Source organism: Chrysoperla carnea, chromosome 5, assembly GCF_905475395.1.
Source record: "Chrysoperla carnea chromosome 5, inChrCarn1.1, whole genome shotgun sequence".
Lineage (NCBI taxonomy): Eukaryota > Metazoa > Arthropoda > Insecta > Neuroptera > Chrysopidae > Chrysoperla > Chrysoperla carnea.
The window spans coordinates 54,749,489-54,765,319 of NC_058341.1; the positions used below are offsets into that span (position 1 = coordinate 54,749,489).

The 15,831-nt window shown below is 29.4% G+C and overlaps 1 protein-coding gene across 1 annotated transcript in view; it reads right to left on the reverse strand.

The window, feature by feature from the left end:
* LOC123301239 (serine proteinase stubble) overlaps window positions 1-12,593 on the reverse strand; it is a 38,766-nt gene extending 26,173 nt beyond the window's left edge. Inside the window, exons 1-2 of the mRNA XM_044883974.1 lie at window positions 12,572-12,593; window positions 10,044-10,148 (exon numbers count right to left, since the gene is read on the reverse strand). Of these exons, the coding sequence (XP_044739909.1) occupies window positions 10,044-10,148; window positions 12,572-12,593 (127 nt within the window). The remainder of the gene's footprint in view (window positions 1-10,043; window positions 10,149-12,571) is intronic.
* Between the last annotated feature and the right edge of the window lie 3,238 nt (window positions 12,594-15,831).

Consider the following 15,831-nt stretch of genomic DNA (forward strand, 5'->3'; position numbering starts at 1 on the left):
GGACTCCTACGTAAAAATATTTAAAAAGAATTTGTTCTTTCAATTTAAGATAGTACGATCGTCAAGGCAAGATTGGACTTGAGGTGGAAACTATATCGACCTTATTTTCAAATTTGATGATGAATTTTGTTATAACTTCATTAAACATAATTATCAATTTTGGATATTTTAAAAATTACTCCGGATATTGAAAAATTTTATTCTTACTTTTCGTCTTATTTTGTCAATTTACATAACGTAATTCACCATCTAAATTGAAAAAATATTTTTTTTTTTAAATTTGTGTTCCCACTACGGTGCTCAGACATCCTTGATTAGTCGGGCTTTTTGTTTTCCATAATTTAATTTCTATCGACTAGTTTTGGAAATCTCTATAAAAACATATCATCTACCATTTTATTATAAGACCAATTTTAAATACCTATATGCCTACTATTGAAGTCATATATTTATTTAAATAAGAATTGGTTAAGACTTAGTCCAATTTCAGAATTGGTTTAGACATAGTCCAACTTCATATTTAAAATAATCAAACCTTTTATCCAAAATTGCCCTGGCGCTTTTACATCCTTAAATAAAAATCTATTTTGATTAATAAATTACTAAAATCGTTATATACAATAACGTAGACCGGTATTGCATATTTCAAGGTGGTATTAATCAGTTCACTGTATTTTAAACCTAAGGCCATTGAAACTATTTGAAAAAGATCGTTAAATTTCCTTTGAAAAATCCTATTTCTTAAAAGTGTTTTTTATCAATCATTTAAAATTATTAACAAAAATTACTTAGTCCGTAAAAAATTATATATGTATGTACTGTATGTTCTGAATGGATATGTACGCAGTTTTGTGATTAATGAATCTCTCTACTCAAACAACAACTAAATTTTATGGTAGCACACTGAACTTAAGACATAATTTAGACCTTTCAAAAGAATTTTTGTTTAAAAAAAATTAAGATGTATCAACATATTTTTCATTAAATAAAAGTCTACCTTCAACCAAAATAGAAGAAGTCATTAATAAAATTTATTATCAGGTGCGTTTAGTAGTGTCTGTCTCAAGTTTCTATAAAAGTTTTTTTTAAATCTATTTTTGGCCAATAGCGACCGTGAGCGAATAATAAGTAAAATTTGCAAGATTCTTTTTGTCAGCCTTTTTGAAGGTGAGTTTGTTCGTAAATAAAGAAAATCGAAAAAAATTGAAAAAAGAAGTGAAATTATAAAAAAACAAACCCATCTTTCAATCCTTTAAGTATTTGCAAACGTCTTGCCTTTTTCACGAATTGTATTGTCAATACCTTTAATACCTTTCTTTTAACGCAAACGGCAGGCCATAGTCGAAAAACATAAAAATTGAAAAACGCCATTTCCATTAATTCAATACACGCATTCAATTTTCTATATTATAAAGCATGTCTTCACCAGTCCTAAAAATGGTTCATAAAAACCAAAAAAGATTGTGAGCTCCGGGTCAAAGATTCCGTCCAAAATGTTTTTGTTAATCTATTTTAACAAAATTGCAAATTATAGTACATAGTGTCCAAGATAATTTAATGGCCATTCTCTTGATTATAATCATTTGATAATTATGCGACACTTTTCAAAATTTATTATGGGTTTGGCCGAGTTTTTTTATTTTGGTAATAATTTTAGATAATATGGTATTCAGTTTAAATTGCAGTAGTTTCTCTACTCAGGTATAAAAAACCGTATTTTTGGATTACTTAGCAATATTATTTGTTTGCAAATTCAAATTGTGATGTTGTGGAATATTTTTGAGAAATTTTATGATAACGACCTGATGACCAATCTATTTTGTAAATTATTTAACGTACTTAGGCAGTTAGTCTAGTCGGAAAGATGAAAATGGTGAAAAATAGAGTTAATCTTCTGAAAAATATGTGAGATAGCTCGTTGGATGTGGAATGATGTCTAAAATTTGTCAAGTAGCCTATGTAGACTTAAAGAGTATTTGAGTAAATCTTAGCTTAGGCCCTACATTTTTTGTTCCGTTGACATTGGTGTAACCTTATACGAATAAAATGAAGACGAGGTTATCCTAAATAACTGTCCATATGATGCTATTTTCGACTTTTTACGAGAGGACCATATTGTTAATATACAATTTTCTGGCGAGCTTGTACTTTTTCTATCGTATTAAGGATTGCCTTGGAAGGGTTTTTGCCGCAAATGGGAACTATTATAAACTGTAAACAAGATAGAACTTATCGAATTGAACAAAAAATAACTGCAAATCTGTGAAGTGAGACGCGATACCACCTTTAATATTTTAAAATCTCTTTGTACTTAATTTAAGAGGTAGATACTTAGTGGATAATAAATTGTCGTTAATCAAAGAGGAGCAACAACAATAACCCCCTAAGTGGAATAAAAAGAATGTTTACCAAATATATCTTATCTTAAATATATTTTGTACTGCACTAAAAAAAGAGAATTATTTAGTGGTTTGTTTTGCTTGGATGTGATGGATGAGATAAATGTATAATAATTGTGGCTTACATTCAAACAAGATTTATAAACCAAAATCTTAGTTAGGTCTTCGTTTTGTACCGAACAAGCGATTTATCTCAAAATGTCTGCACATTCATTTATTTATGTTATACGTGTATATTGTTTTTATTTCGTGTATAAATGGAACTTTTTAGGGCCTTGTACCTCCAGACAGTCCCCGGCTTATGTTTTCATAACCTGGACAGGCTCTTGATTATGGCATCCCTCTCTCCAGTGTTTGAGATGTATTATGAAAAACAAAAAAACTCTCAAATATAATAATGGGTGAAATTTTTTGTGGGAAAATAAAGACCCTTTCCTTAATATTTAAGGCACACCACATTTTTTCCACTCTAATATTATTTCAGTTTTATAGGGCGTGCTTCCTTCTCTGCGAAATTGTCCATTATCTCAGTAAAGCCCGTCTCATAGGCGTCTCATTTTTTATTCAAAGGCTGGGATCGCGTGACCGGACAGACGTTCCAGGGTCATCGTTGAACGCAGGCAGGGTTTAATTATTTTCAGTTTGCTGAAGCTTCGCTCATAACTTGCAGATGGCCTTGGTAATGTACTGTATATATTCTGAAAGCAATACTACAATTAGAAAACGCTTCTGGAAAGTCATTATTTGCGCAGATGTTGTAACAGGTTGAATGTACTTGATTGGCTTCATTTATCTGCTGCTTTTTGGATCCAAAATGGGATACGTTTGAAAAATCAATTTAAGATGTGTTTCAAAATCAACAGAGTATTATTAAAAAAATTTTGTTCATACACATTATACTATAATTTCCGCGGCAAGTGTGCCAATTTGTTCCCTTCCTAGATCCAAACTGACTCCAGAAAAATTTCCACAAGCAACATTAACTTGGACGAAATTTAATAAAGTTTATCTTAGCTGTTTGTTTGCTTCTCATTTTTAATTGATTGACCAATTTTTAATTGGTTCCGATACAAAGAATCAATCCCGTTTGGAGACAAGCTAAATATATTTTTGATAATGTAAAATCAATCAAGCTGAATACAAAATGTAGATCATTGGAAGATTTTAGAAGTGTTTCAAGGCAGAACACTTGTCCGGGCCAAGGATTGAATTAAAATCAGTTTTTTGGAGGGAGTCATAAAAGCATGGGATAGTATTTGATCGTAAGATGCTAACAGCTTAATTTCTCTATGTATCTGAGAAAATTTTCTTAGTATTGATTTATGCATTATATTCACTTTCATTTTTTCGATTAGCCAATGCTTCTGAAACTTGGAACTCTTAAGTCTGCCATTTTTCGATGCAAAGCTCTACCATTCCGTGAAAATAGCAGAACCGACTTAAAAGTAGGTATTTCGAAAAAAGAAAAAGAAAACAAATACTCAACCCGCACTGAATCAGATGTGAGAAAATGAGACACGCTGATCTCATTTGAACATCGAATGAATATTTCTCATGCTTAACTGGTTCATTTTAAAATAATTTTTTTATTACTAAAATCTCTGATTTGCACAAATCAAAAAAAAAAAGTAATGATATATCTGGGAGGCGGTTAGTTATCCAACTGTGAAGACATGAATTTAAACAGAAATAATAATCGTTTAACGATCGATCATTATTAAATTCATGCTGATTTCTGTCAACAAAAAATGTCATTCATAAAATAAATCAGGTTTGAAATGTTACTGAGCATTGATATCACTTTAATATTTATGTTAACAGATATATTTTATTTATTTGGGTCTTATAATTTCTTTAATTTTAATAGACATTTTTGAATTTTAAGGACTTAAATGATTTTTAAACGAGGATGAACAGATTTTCAGCACGATTAATCTTTAATTTTAGATTCACAATATCACGAAGATATGCAGTGAGTGATTTCATTTACTTACTGCAGATATGCAGCAAGTAGGTAAATGAAATAAAATTAGAACAATTATAGTGGAAGGACTGAGTATATTCAGTTGAATTCATTAAATGAACATCTAGTTTAGTTGATTATTACATGATTAATTTTCGAGATATCTTCATTTTGGAATAAATGATTTTCGTGCAGAATTTGAAGGTGCTCGATACCATAACGAAAGTGTTACGAAAAACTGAAATTTTGTGTATCAATTAATGATTATTTAATACACCGTCTGTATAAATTTCAAGTCAAGTCTCTGTGTGGCTTAGGTTAGGTTAGGTTATATTGGGTGTCCACGAAGGACACACTTAGGCTATAGAGCCCATTGTGATACCATATATGTGTTTTACCATCTTTTCGCTGATAATTTCGTTTATCAGCTCCTCAATTTCTGAGGCTGAGTGCACCTCCTTCATGCATACCATGCACTACACCAGCCCGTCACAACTATTAATTGAATTAATTTTGTTCTGTACGGCTTACGATAAATTAATTATTAAAAACAGCTCTTTTTACATGGTGGTATTTGAAGAAGTCGTTTTTTAATTAATATGTGCTTTTAAAAATGATTTAAAATTTACATAAATAACTTGTATCAATATTCTTCAAGTTTAAAGCTTTATTATCATACCAAAATTAAGAATTGTGCATAAAAATGAAAAACTTTTTTTGGTAAAAACACTAACTTTGATAGTTAATTTCTCATAAACCGTAGGTACAGGGAATCGATATGAATTTTTCACAAAAGACGTGTAAAGAATGATTAATTGACAAATAAAATTTTAAATCTTTATAGTATGATTTTCAATTAACGATATCGAAATATCTTATACAATTGAAATAAAAATGATAACAAAAATTGAAAATTTTATTTATCAATTAATCACTCATTCTCTTGTATGTCTTTTGTAAAAAATTCATATTAATTTTTTCTACGGTTTCTGAGACATGTGACCGTTTTTAATAGTTAGTTTCTTCTAAACCATCTAGAGAATCGATATGAATTTACAAAAGACGTATAAAAGGGTGATTTATTCATAAATAAAATTACAAATTTTTTGGACCATTTTCCTTTTTTTTGGTATCTTAAAATATCTTAAATAATATGTTTCATAAAATTGTAAACTCTGCTCACAAAAGTTTGACTGTCTACGGTAAAATTTTAGTGATGAGTAAGTTTTTTTTACAAGTAATAATTCAGAGTTTAATCTTAAGTCAAGTTAATTTAAATATACTTAATAGAGATAAAATCTGTACACATCCAAAACATTAATTTCAAAATTCCCACCCAATTCTTTTGATAAAAAAGCACTATGTTCTTAAGGTCATTTGTTATCTTTACAATATGGTATAGGGACCGTGCATCTAGAATGTCACGCCAACTAGTAACTAAAAGGTGAACCTTTTGGGCAATAATAATAATACTATTCCTCAGTAACATGTGATTTTCGATTGATTTGTTTTTTATTGAGATAAATTTTTTAATAATTTACAATGTCTTCATCAATAAAGTCGTGTTGTATAAAAGGTTGTTCATAAATTTGCCGGTGAAATTTTAAGCTTTTCCAAAAAATACTAGTATTTTTTCGTGGAAGGAGAGTAAGCGTTTAAAATGGATAAATGCAGTCGAAAAATATGTGTAAGTAATTAACAATTATTACAATAAATAAAAATATATTTTAAGTTCATACAAAAAAAAAATTCCTTGATATTTAGAAATTAGTTAGCAATCATGAAATAGATAAAAATTAAATAATAAAAATATAACCTACAATTTTTTTTTTTTAATTTCAGTAAAAATCCGAAAGACTGGAAGCCGAATAAAAGTACAAGAATTTGTAGTGCTCACTTTATAAATAATAATAAATCTGAGCATCCACTTCATCCATTCTATGTTCCTTCCATTTTTCCGGAAAAAAAAATACTAAAAATTCAATTCAATCTTTGCAACGTTTTGAACGTTTGAAAAAACGTCAGTCAAAGAAAAATAATAATGTGGAGTTAGTGATGATTGACAATGTAAATGAAAATCAAGAAAACAAAAATTTAGCTGGAAACAACAATAATAATAATAAAAATAATAATAATAATAATACAAGTGACATAAGAATGGAGCAAGACCCAGTTGACAGTTACTCAACGATCATCATCCAACTAAACAAAAGAAAATTTAATAAACTTGTTAAGATCAATTTCTTAATGTATTTAACAAAATGTTTTATTAAATCAATAAATAGTAAAAATAATAAATAAATTCATACATACTGTTAGTTTGACATTATAAACTTTGGATACTTTCGTTTGAGCAACCACATTTGCAGTTATGACAACTGGATGATTTGAATGCCTTTTTTCTATAACATTCAAAACATGTCCTGATTGAAATAACATCTGTCCTTTCAAATCATTCTGACCACGAATATTATGATTGTTGTTTATTGGCAAAAAACCGTACTTAATTATTTTTTCCATTTTTTTTCATTTTACTTCATTTATTATTACTAAATTTTTGCCCATTTTGTTCATACTTTTCACACTAGAGCGCGCGAGCTTCGGCTAAAGTGCTGCCTCTACAGTTAGTGCACGATCCCTATAGTAATTACCAAACTGCATAGTGTAAATTAAGATATAAAGATAAAATGTTTTTGAAAAAATAAAATCACCTTGAAAAAAATACAAAAAAAGTAACAAAAGTGAATAGGATCCTATTTATTTTTTAAATTTTTCTTTTCTTTATAATTTAACTATTTTTTATTTTTGCTTGAAATTTTATCAATCTGCTTTATTAGACCTGAGTTTTAAATGTTTTTATCTACGGTTGCGTTTTATATGTTTTTATTTCCGAATTTTAATCGTATTCAGTTCGGTAATGCCATATAACTGACATAAAATCCAAGGTGGGACAGATAATTGTATGCGATTTTGAAAACTCCATTAAAATGAAATACCATTAATTTTTGCCAATTATCTGTTTACAGTCATGGGCTTCATAAAATAATGTAAGAAAATTTAGTGCTGAATAAAATTTATTCTATTTTGCAAGCAAATTGTATCATATTTTTACCCCGACTATGGTGAGGGTTTTGTGTTTGCTATGTAGGCATGTATGGGGATATGTATTTTCATTTGTGTCCTCATCTTACTTCTTACTTCTTAGCTACGTTTCCTAATTTAACAAGTATTATTTAAACAAAATTTCCATATTATGACAGTAAATAAATAAGAAATAATATACTATTTAATTTATAGATGTTTTCCACATGGTACTTTGATGTACATAGGGACTTGTATGGTGTTGAATAATTACAAATAGAAACGTTATAACTTTAAATAAATCAAAGCTCAAAACTCGAATACTGCAAAGTCACTCTCAAAAGAGAGTATGAAAAAGAAAATATCCTCAGCTAAAATTAACCAACCTTAGCCAAATGACCTATTAGCTCATTTGGTTAAGGCATAACCAATTCCGTCCGCGGAAGGAGGTGCGATCAGCCTCTGAAATTGAGGAGCTGATAAATGACATTATCAACAGAAGGTGGTAAAATACATATATGGTATCACAATGGGCTCTATACCCTAAGTGTGTCCTTCGTGGACAGCCAATATAACTTAACCTAACCTAAAGATAGCTTTGAAGCCGGGGACTGTTTTGTGGAAAACTTTTTAATCCTAGAGGACCCACCGACTGTATTGAAAATGTTATTTTTATTTAGTACATATCACAATTTCAAATGCAAATATTTTCTTGTTGCATAATTTTTAGAGCTTATTTATTACTTTTTAGAAGACGGGTTTTAGTTTTTGAACTTTTTTTTTTGTAATAAATAATAATTCATATTGCGCTTACGCTGTGAGAGAGTAATTTATCAAAAAAATATTGGAATACTGAGGGACTCGATCCGACAAGAAGTGGTTCCAATTCAATTGAGAATGCTGCAGCATTTTATGCACTTCAACATTCATCTGCAAAAATGCCTACGCCTAGAAGAACGTTATGTTATTTGAATTGAAACTCTAGAATAAAACTTTTAATATTAATAGAGTTTATTTAAGTTTTAGACAGTAGAAAGATAAATAGGAAATATTGATTGGATTTCTTTTTACAGTCATTTCAAAATTGCACACTTCCCTGTTCCACCCTGTAAAGTTTACGTAAAACCATGCTCTTTAGCTTGTTAAAAAATAAACAAAGATCCAAAATAAAATGAAAACAAAAACTACCCAATATCTCTCTGAGTACATACATATATTTTTAAAGGCACGATTTCGTACAATAATAATAAACAACAAATTCGATGTATTTTTTATTCCACGTACAATGCGATCAGCATTCGGCAGTAAATTAAATGTTCAGTAAGAATCAATGAATCCTATTTTAAGGAGGTGCCACATAAAAATTCGATGACCTATTATCTTGTACATTATTAAAATTGAATAATGGTAAAACAAAAAGTTGGTACACAATAAACCAAACCAAGACGATGTGAATATGGTTTTTAGGGACAAGATAATCAACTTTTTGAAATAATAAATTACTGTATTCATTGGTAAATAACGTAAAATTTTCTTGTTGTAGTAACTATTGCGAAATTACAATTTTCGAGCATGGTATATTAATAGTAAGTGGTAGTCATGGTATATTAATTTAACGAGTTTCACCTACGAATCTTATATCGTCACTTTTCGCCTTTTTTACAGCTATGGGTGTCTTTTACCGTCATAGACTAAATATGGCCATTCAACTCACTTTTTCTTTATCCATGGCCGAAAGTTCGTACTTGCTGCTTCTGCTGGTAGGCAAAGTCCGACATTTATACTTTAGACTTTTGGCCTCCTAATAGAAGCAGGAAGTACGTATTTTCGGCCAAAAATAAAGAAAAGTAGTACACATCACACGGGCAGAAAGTTTGAGAGCCCTGAACTGCGCGAGATGATGCCCGAAGGAATCTCAAATTTTCTACCACTGTAGTGTAATATACTATTGATGGTTTGAAGGATGGAAGAGGATTGAAAGGAAGAAGTTGTTACCTTCTTTCTTTCTTCCAAGGTCTGGTTGGATAGCCATATTCAAACCTGACACGATAGAAAATTATGAAATACCATATATTTGATAGTATCTTTTTGAACAACTTAGTACAGAGTAGTATCAAAGTGGATATACAGTTACAAAAAGTTTTGGTTTTTATGATTAGTCATGGATTCTTAATGGTTCTTAGTTCAATTTGCAATACCTGACTACGATCGCATGAATTTTCATAATCAATATTTATAAATAATATTATTGTGAAGTTTGCAGAAATGACGAGTATTTTGGTGTTGATGTAGACAACACAAACGTCAAAGTTTAATAAAATTAGACTATTTGCCAGCGAGTCCAAAATCATTAATTTACTCATAGCTATATCCAGTTATAGCCCCACTTTGTTTATGTATAGCCTAATAAAACTAAAATAATAGCCTAAACATAATTTTTCACCAATATTTTCGAAAGATTTCATCGAAATGAAAGTTTTCTTTGCCAATACATAAATTAACTTGCTATTGTGAACAGTTGTATGAAGTAGGTACACCCGTAGCCCGTATCAGGTATAAAAAGTATTTAACTTATTTCTATATTCAAATAGTATACTTACTTTTATTACCCGAACCCCGTTGTTGGGTCCGCAGCGCTTCATGATAAGATGGAAGCCATATTAATATGGCACCCAGCACTCGGACCCACAGCATACTTGATGCACCTGTAACCAAACAAACAAAAAATTTATAAAATAACTGTACCCAATATTGCAGAGCGCGTTACTCTATGTCTTTTAATTATAAAATGAAAGTGTTGATCAAAGAAAAACAAAAAGAAGAAGAAAAAAATTGTTTACAAAATTTGGACAAAAGAAATAAGTAATTTTTAGTTGTTTTTGTTTTTTTTTTTTTGGTTTGTGTTACAAACAAAATTAAGGTTTTTGTTTTAATAGTCCACAAACTGAGAGTCAGTTCGTCCAAATGTACAAATACAATGTTTTTCTGTCTCTTTTTAAACATATGGTTTTTAAATAATAATACACAAAAATTTTGTTATAATATATGTGCTGACTTGCATTTTTATATAAAACTATCTATCTATGTAACTATCTGATGGTTGGTAGGATAAAAGTTGGTGATAAGATTTTGATTTCCTCCATATTTGGCTGTGAAACCTGGTTTTTACAATATATTTTACCTAAGCATGACCTCCTAACTGGTCGTTATCGAATGCTAAATGAACCCATAACCAAGTTAGATTAGGTTCTAGTGGCTGTCCAGGGGAGAGGGGCACTACGATCGTAGGGTCGATAAGTGGCCAAACAAAAATTTTAGTTAAAAATATTTATCTGAACGCATTACTATAAGTCTATTTTGTACTCGCTAACAGTTTTAGCGTAACACCTTAGAAAGTTAAACTTAGGGGGTTTTAATCCAACTTCTTCCAGCAGCTTAAAATTCAATATCTCGAAAATCAAACTTCTCAGTCAAGTGCAAAGGAAAGAAAAGTCTTGTCTGATCACCAACTATCAGATGCTCATAGACAAAGTTTCTAGCCCTCTATAGCCCAAAAAATGGGTGGGAATTGTGACCATTATCAACTTTTATTCAAGCTTACTACGGAAAAATAAGGATTTAATTTTTTTTCTCAAATCTGAACCAGATGTATGTCAATACAAAACGGAAATTGCTAGATAAATAAACTTAAATTTTAAAGCTTGATGACATATATTTATAAATCCTGACGACACACATAGATTTTGGTTCAATTTTGACTCTTTTATAAAAAAAAAAAACGTTATTTTTCGACGTAAACGTGATTGAAAATTATAAATAAATTTGGGGGAATTCAAATAATTGATGTAGGTGCCGTCTAGACCAGAGTCCCGAACCAATTCTCGGGCTAGGGACTGGTCTATTAGGATTTTTACTTAAAAATCAATGTCAGTTCCTTAAGTTTTATTATTTAAAAAATAAATTAATTATTACACTAGAAAATAAGAATCGATATACCGTTAATAGTTTTAATTATTAATAATATATTTATATTTTTGTCCGTCATTCTATCTGATTTTTTTTTTCATTAAATTTCATCTCATCAAAATATGAATTAAAAATTTATTTTAAATATATTAGGTTGAATGATTAAGTGTATACCAAGTCTGTTACTTTAAAGGTTCTAAGTGAACACGTCATTACTATTCGTTGTGTCCGTAGTAATGGTAGGGACAATAAAATCGATGCAAGCGCTTCCAGTGAAAAATTTTGGTGATAAAGGAGGCTGTTATGAATAATTTGCAATACTTTACATGTTAATGTTATAGAAACTGTCAAATTAAAATTATTGAAAAACAGTAATTAGTTAAACTTAATGCATTAAAAATTGTGAAAATAAGAAATCAAATTGCACAAATATTATTTTTCAAATGTAAATTATCATAATTATTTATTTAAATTTGTGAGACAATAATATTAAATTTTCAAGGTAAGTCATAAATGCAATCCATACAATTATATATGCATCCATACAGTTCTATAACTAAAGTAGTGTATCGTTACCATGGAAACGCCACCAAAAAAACTCACGGGTGGTGCGAATAATGTTGATTCAAGCTAGTTACAAAAAACCTTAATAAGAGCCTGACAGATTGATATTTTGTACAAGACAATAACACGTACTTTGCACATAAATGAAGTAAAATTGATTGGAAATCGAGTGGTTATTCTGATATATTATTTTTTCTTAGACGGGCGTTTTCTCGCGCATTCAAAAATTTACGGGAATGTTCTCGAATCAAATTTTTCGTAATATAGAGGAGAAATATTTAATACGCAAATCAAAAAAAAAAAATTTTCAAAGAATTAGTTTCCAGAAGCATTGCTGGAAATCGTTTTAATTCGTTCATTTGGTCCTAAATGTGTGTAATTCGAGTTTGCTCAATCCTAGGAGGTGTGTATAACTTTTGGGCACCAAATTAACGCTTAATTTTTTCTTTTTTTGAAACCGGAAAAATTTCTCAATTGCAAATTGAGAATTATTATATTTTGTGAACTCCATACCACATATCTTTGAAGCAGATTACTCCTATCAAAAAACCCATAGAATAAAGGTTTTAGAAAATAAAATTGTACGTTATATAAGCACTTAAATTTCGTAATTCAGTCATTTTAAAACACTGAACCGAATTTTAGGTTTTAGATATTCATTCGCAGCAGAATTTGACCCTTTTTAATATTGAATAGAATAAAATTTTCCACCCGACGTACCGTTTTTGTGCTACAAGCAAAAATCTGAAAAAAGAGCAAAAATTTCGCTATCAAAAGTTATGCACACATCCTGGAAGTAAAATAAGGTATAATTTTTTTCTCATTACATACCATACAACCGTTTCTATAATAGTGTGTGTACGATCAGTTGTTTCAAATTCTGCTACTATAGTTATTTCTCTTAGAATCACTCATAGGTATTTCTGTACAACAATAAAATTGTTTTACTTTGCTTTATTATATCTCAAAAATGAAATTATCTTTAATTTTTATGTATTTTTTTTATCTCAGAAGAAAGACTTGTTAAAAACACAACCCCGTCTATGATCTCCGTGTTGAGTATCCGAACTTTTATTAAGACTTCAACTTTTGATAGTAATTATATTATAATATCCTTAATAAATGAATACAGTTTTTGACACTATTTGCCCATAGTAAGACAACAAACTTGGATGTTATTTGATGACAGGAATTTCCATTTCTAAATTTTGCCTACTTAGTTAGATATATTAAATTTATAGTTAAAAATTTGCATCATAAAATTAGAATTTCTTACCCTAAAGGTTGAAATTTACTGATAAACACTGCAATTATTATATGAGTCTACAGGAAACCCAAAAAGAAAGAATTTCTTTAATATGATACGATTAAAATTCTCTCTCAAGGTCATATTATAATTAAATGTTTCATCTTGGTCAATATTTTTAAAGTCATTGGAAGAGATAAATTATTATTCAATATAATTAATAGAAAATAAAATCATAGTTATTAAATAATAATGATGATGATTTTTATGGAAGACCTGCTTTCGTAATTAAAAAAATAAAATTATTCATTTCGACCCAGTTTTTATTTAAATGGTTCTCGGATTGTATAAACAAATTCAAAATTTAATATGTTGAGAGCCAGGTATGCAAAATTTTGATCATGGATTTTTTGGATTAGAATAAATAAACTGTACGAGCTCTGTACTAAAATTAGAGATTGCAAAAGGTGGCTTTACAAATTACGTTTTTCATTTTAAAAGGTCTGATTGGTTCCATTTATTTAATCTTATAAAGATCATTTGCCGTATAATTTTCAGTAGCATTTGCCACTTCATAAGGCGACCTTTTGCGATTTGTCATTTTGTGGAGAAAGTATATACAGGGCGAATCAATTTAATATAGATATTATGGCTAATAAATCCTCTTGTGATTAATCTATCAAAAAATAAATTAAATAAAAGTTTATTTAAGCTATTTTTCTTATTTGATAGGGGGACATCATGTTCTGACATTATATAGGACCTAGTTCTCCGGGTTGCATTATTAGTCAATTTAGATTCTAAAAGGTAAGAGGTAACTAACGTTTTTTATTTAAAACATTTTTTCGAAAACCGTTGGCTTTGGGAGGAAATGCTACTTTTATTTATATTTTATCGATAATTGTAGGTCAACTGACAACTTTTGGATAAAGCATTTTTCTGTAGTTAGTTATTTTTGAGGATCAACTTTCTAATTTAAGGTGTTATTCTATCTCTTACCTTTGATGATCTACATTGACTAATAAAGCAAGTCGAAGATCCTAGTCTAGCCTGATGTCGGAACATGATGTCTATGTTCTGGCTCTTAGAGTAAAATTTTATTGTAGACTCATTAATTAAGAATTTTATTAATTAAAATTCATCTATACATTATTATTTAGGATGCGTATGCCCATTTTATTCCATTCTTTTGAATTTATATTAACTGTCAATTCATATTAAGAATGTTTGGGTATTATTAATTATTTAATTGTTTTTGGTATTCTTAGAATCTATTGCGATACACCAATGAAAATTATATATTTTAGTCGATGTAATACATATAATATATGAGCATTATATATTTTACCGTCAATCTGATTTATGTATTTCAATTTTATAGTGTTTGAAGTTCTTAAAGAGTGATGAATTTTTTGATAGTGCTAAAACTGAGCCAATTTTGACAGAAATATCTCATACTCATAGCTTTCACATGGGTGGTATAAGAAATAAAAAATATATCAAATCCTAACTATTTTAATATTATACATTTGAAAGTAAATCTTCCTGTCTTTTACTTTTTCACAACTAAACCGCTGAACCAATTTCGATTATTTTCGGTTTAGAGGTAGATGGGATCTTGAAAAAGAATAAAGGATATTTTTGTCGTGAAAATAAAGCCTGAAGGGAGTGAAATAAGGAATGCATGAGGAACCAGTCATTTTCCAAGTTAGCTAGAGTTAGAGATTATTCACAGTATTATTATTATATATCACTATTGAACATAGACTATAATCTACTTTAATTTCTATTCTAATATCTATATAACTCCTGTATTATAACTCTTATATATCTATATTACCAATCTATATGATAACTCCCCGAAAATAGGAAAAAATATACTAAAACTACTCTTTTCATTTCTGTTCACGCTAAAATGATGGTGTTTATACCATTTGACGCGTAATTAAGTCAAATTAATAGAAAAGTTCGAAAAATTTTAAAATATATGAACGTCGCATCACCCTGAAATAGGAAAAAAAACTCTCAAACTACCTTTTTCTTCTATGCTAGAAAATGGGGTTTTTTCTTTCAACGAGAAATTCCATTAAACTTTCAATACGAATCGAAAACTGTTTCGATGCAAAACTTTGCATACATGTGTTGCATATCAATAGTGTTTGAATATTATTTCGGTTTGATGGCCAATGTTCACCTACTTTTCGTAGCAATAAAAACATGTTGATATCCAAGTGTTAAACCGTCTCTAATTTATCGGCGTAGACATAAATCAAATGAAATCGGATCAGTGGCCGATCGAGTAAAGGCGCAAACGACGTTAACCATTTGGATACTGACTGCGAGGTTGTGGTTTCGAATCCAGACAGTGGCAGTCTTATCAATAATAATTAATGGGGCGGTATATTTCTAACACTGTCGTCCCTTGGATAAGAACTGTATAATCGGATGTAGAAAAAGAATGATATGGGGGGCCTTTCTTATAGTTGGATGTCTGAAAAACGGAGATTAAACCTCTTTACCATTATTATATTTCAAATGAAAATAATCTTATAAGGTAAGGTCGTATGATCTTGTAAACCAATTAACAGGTTCATTACGTGAAATTATTAAAA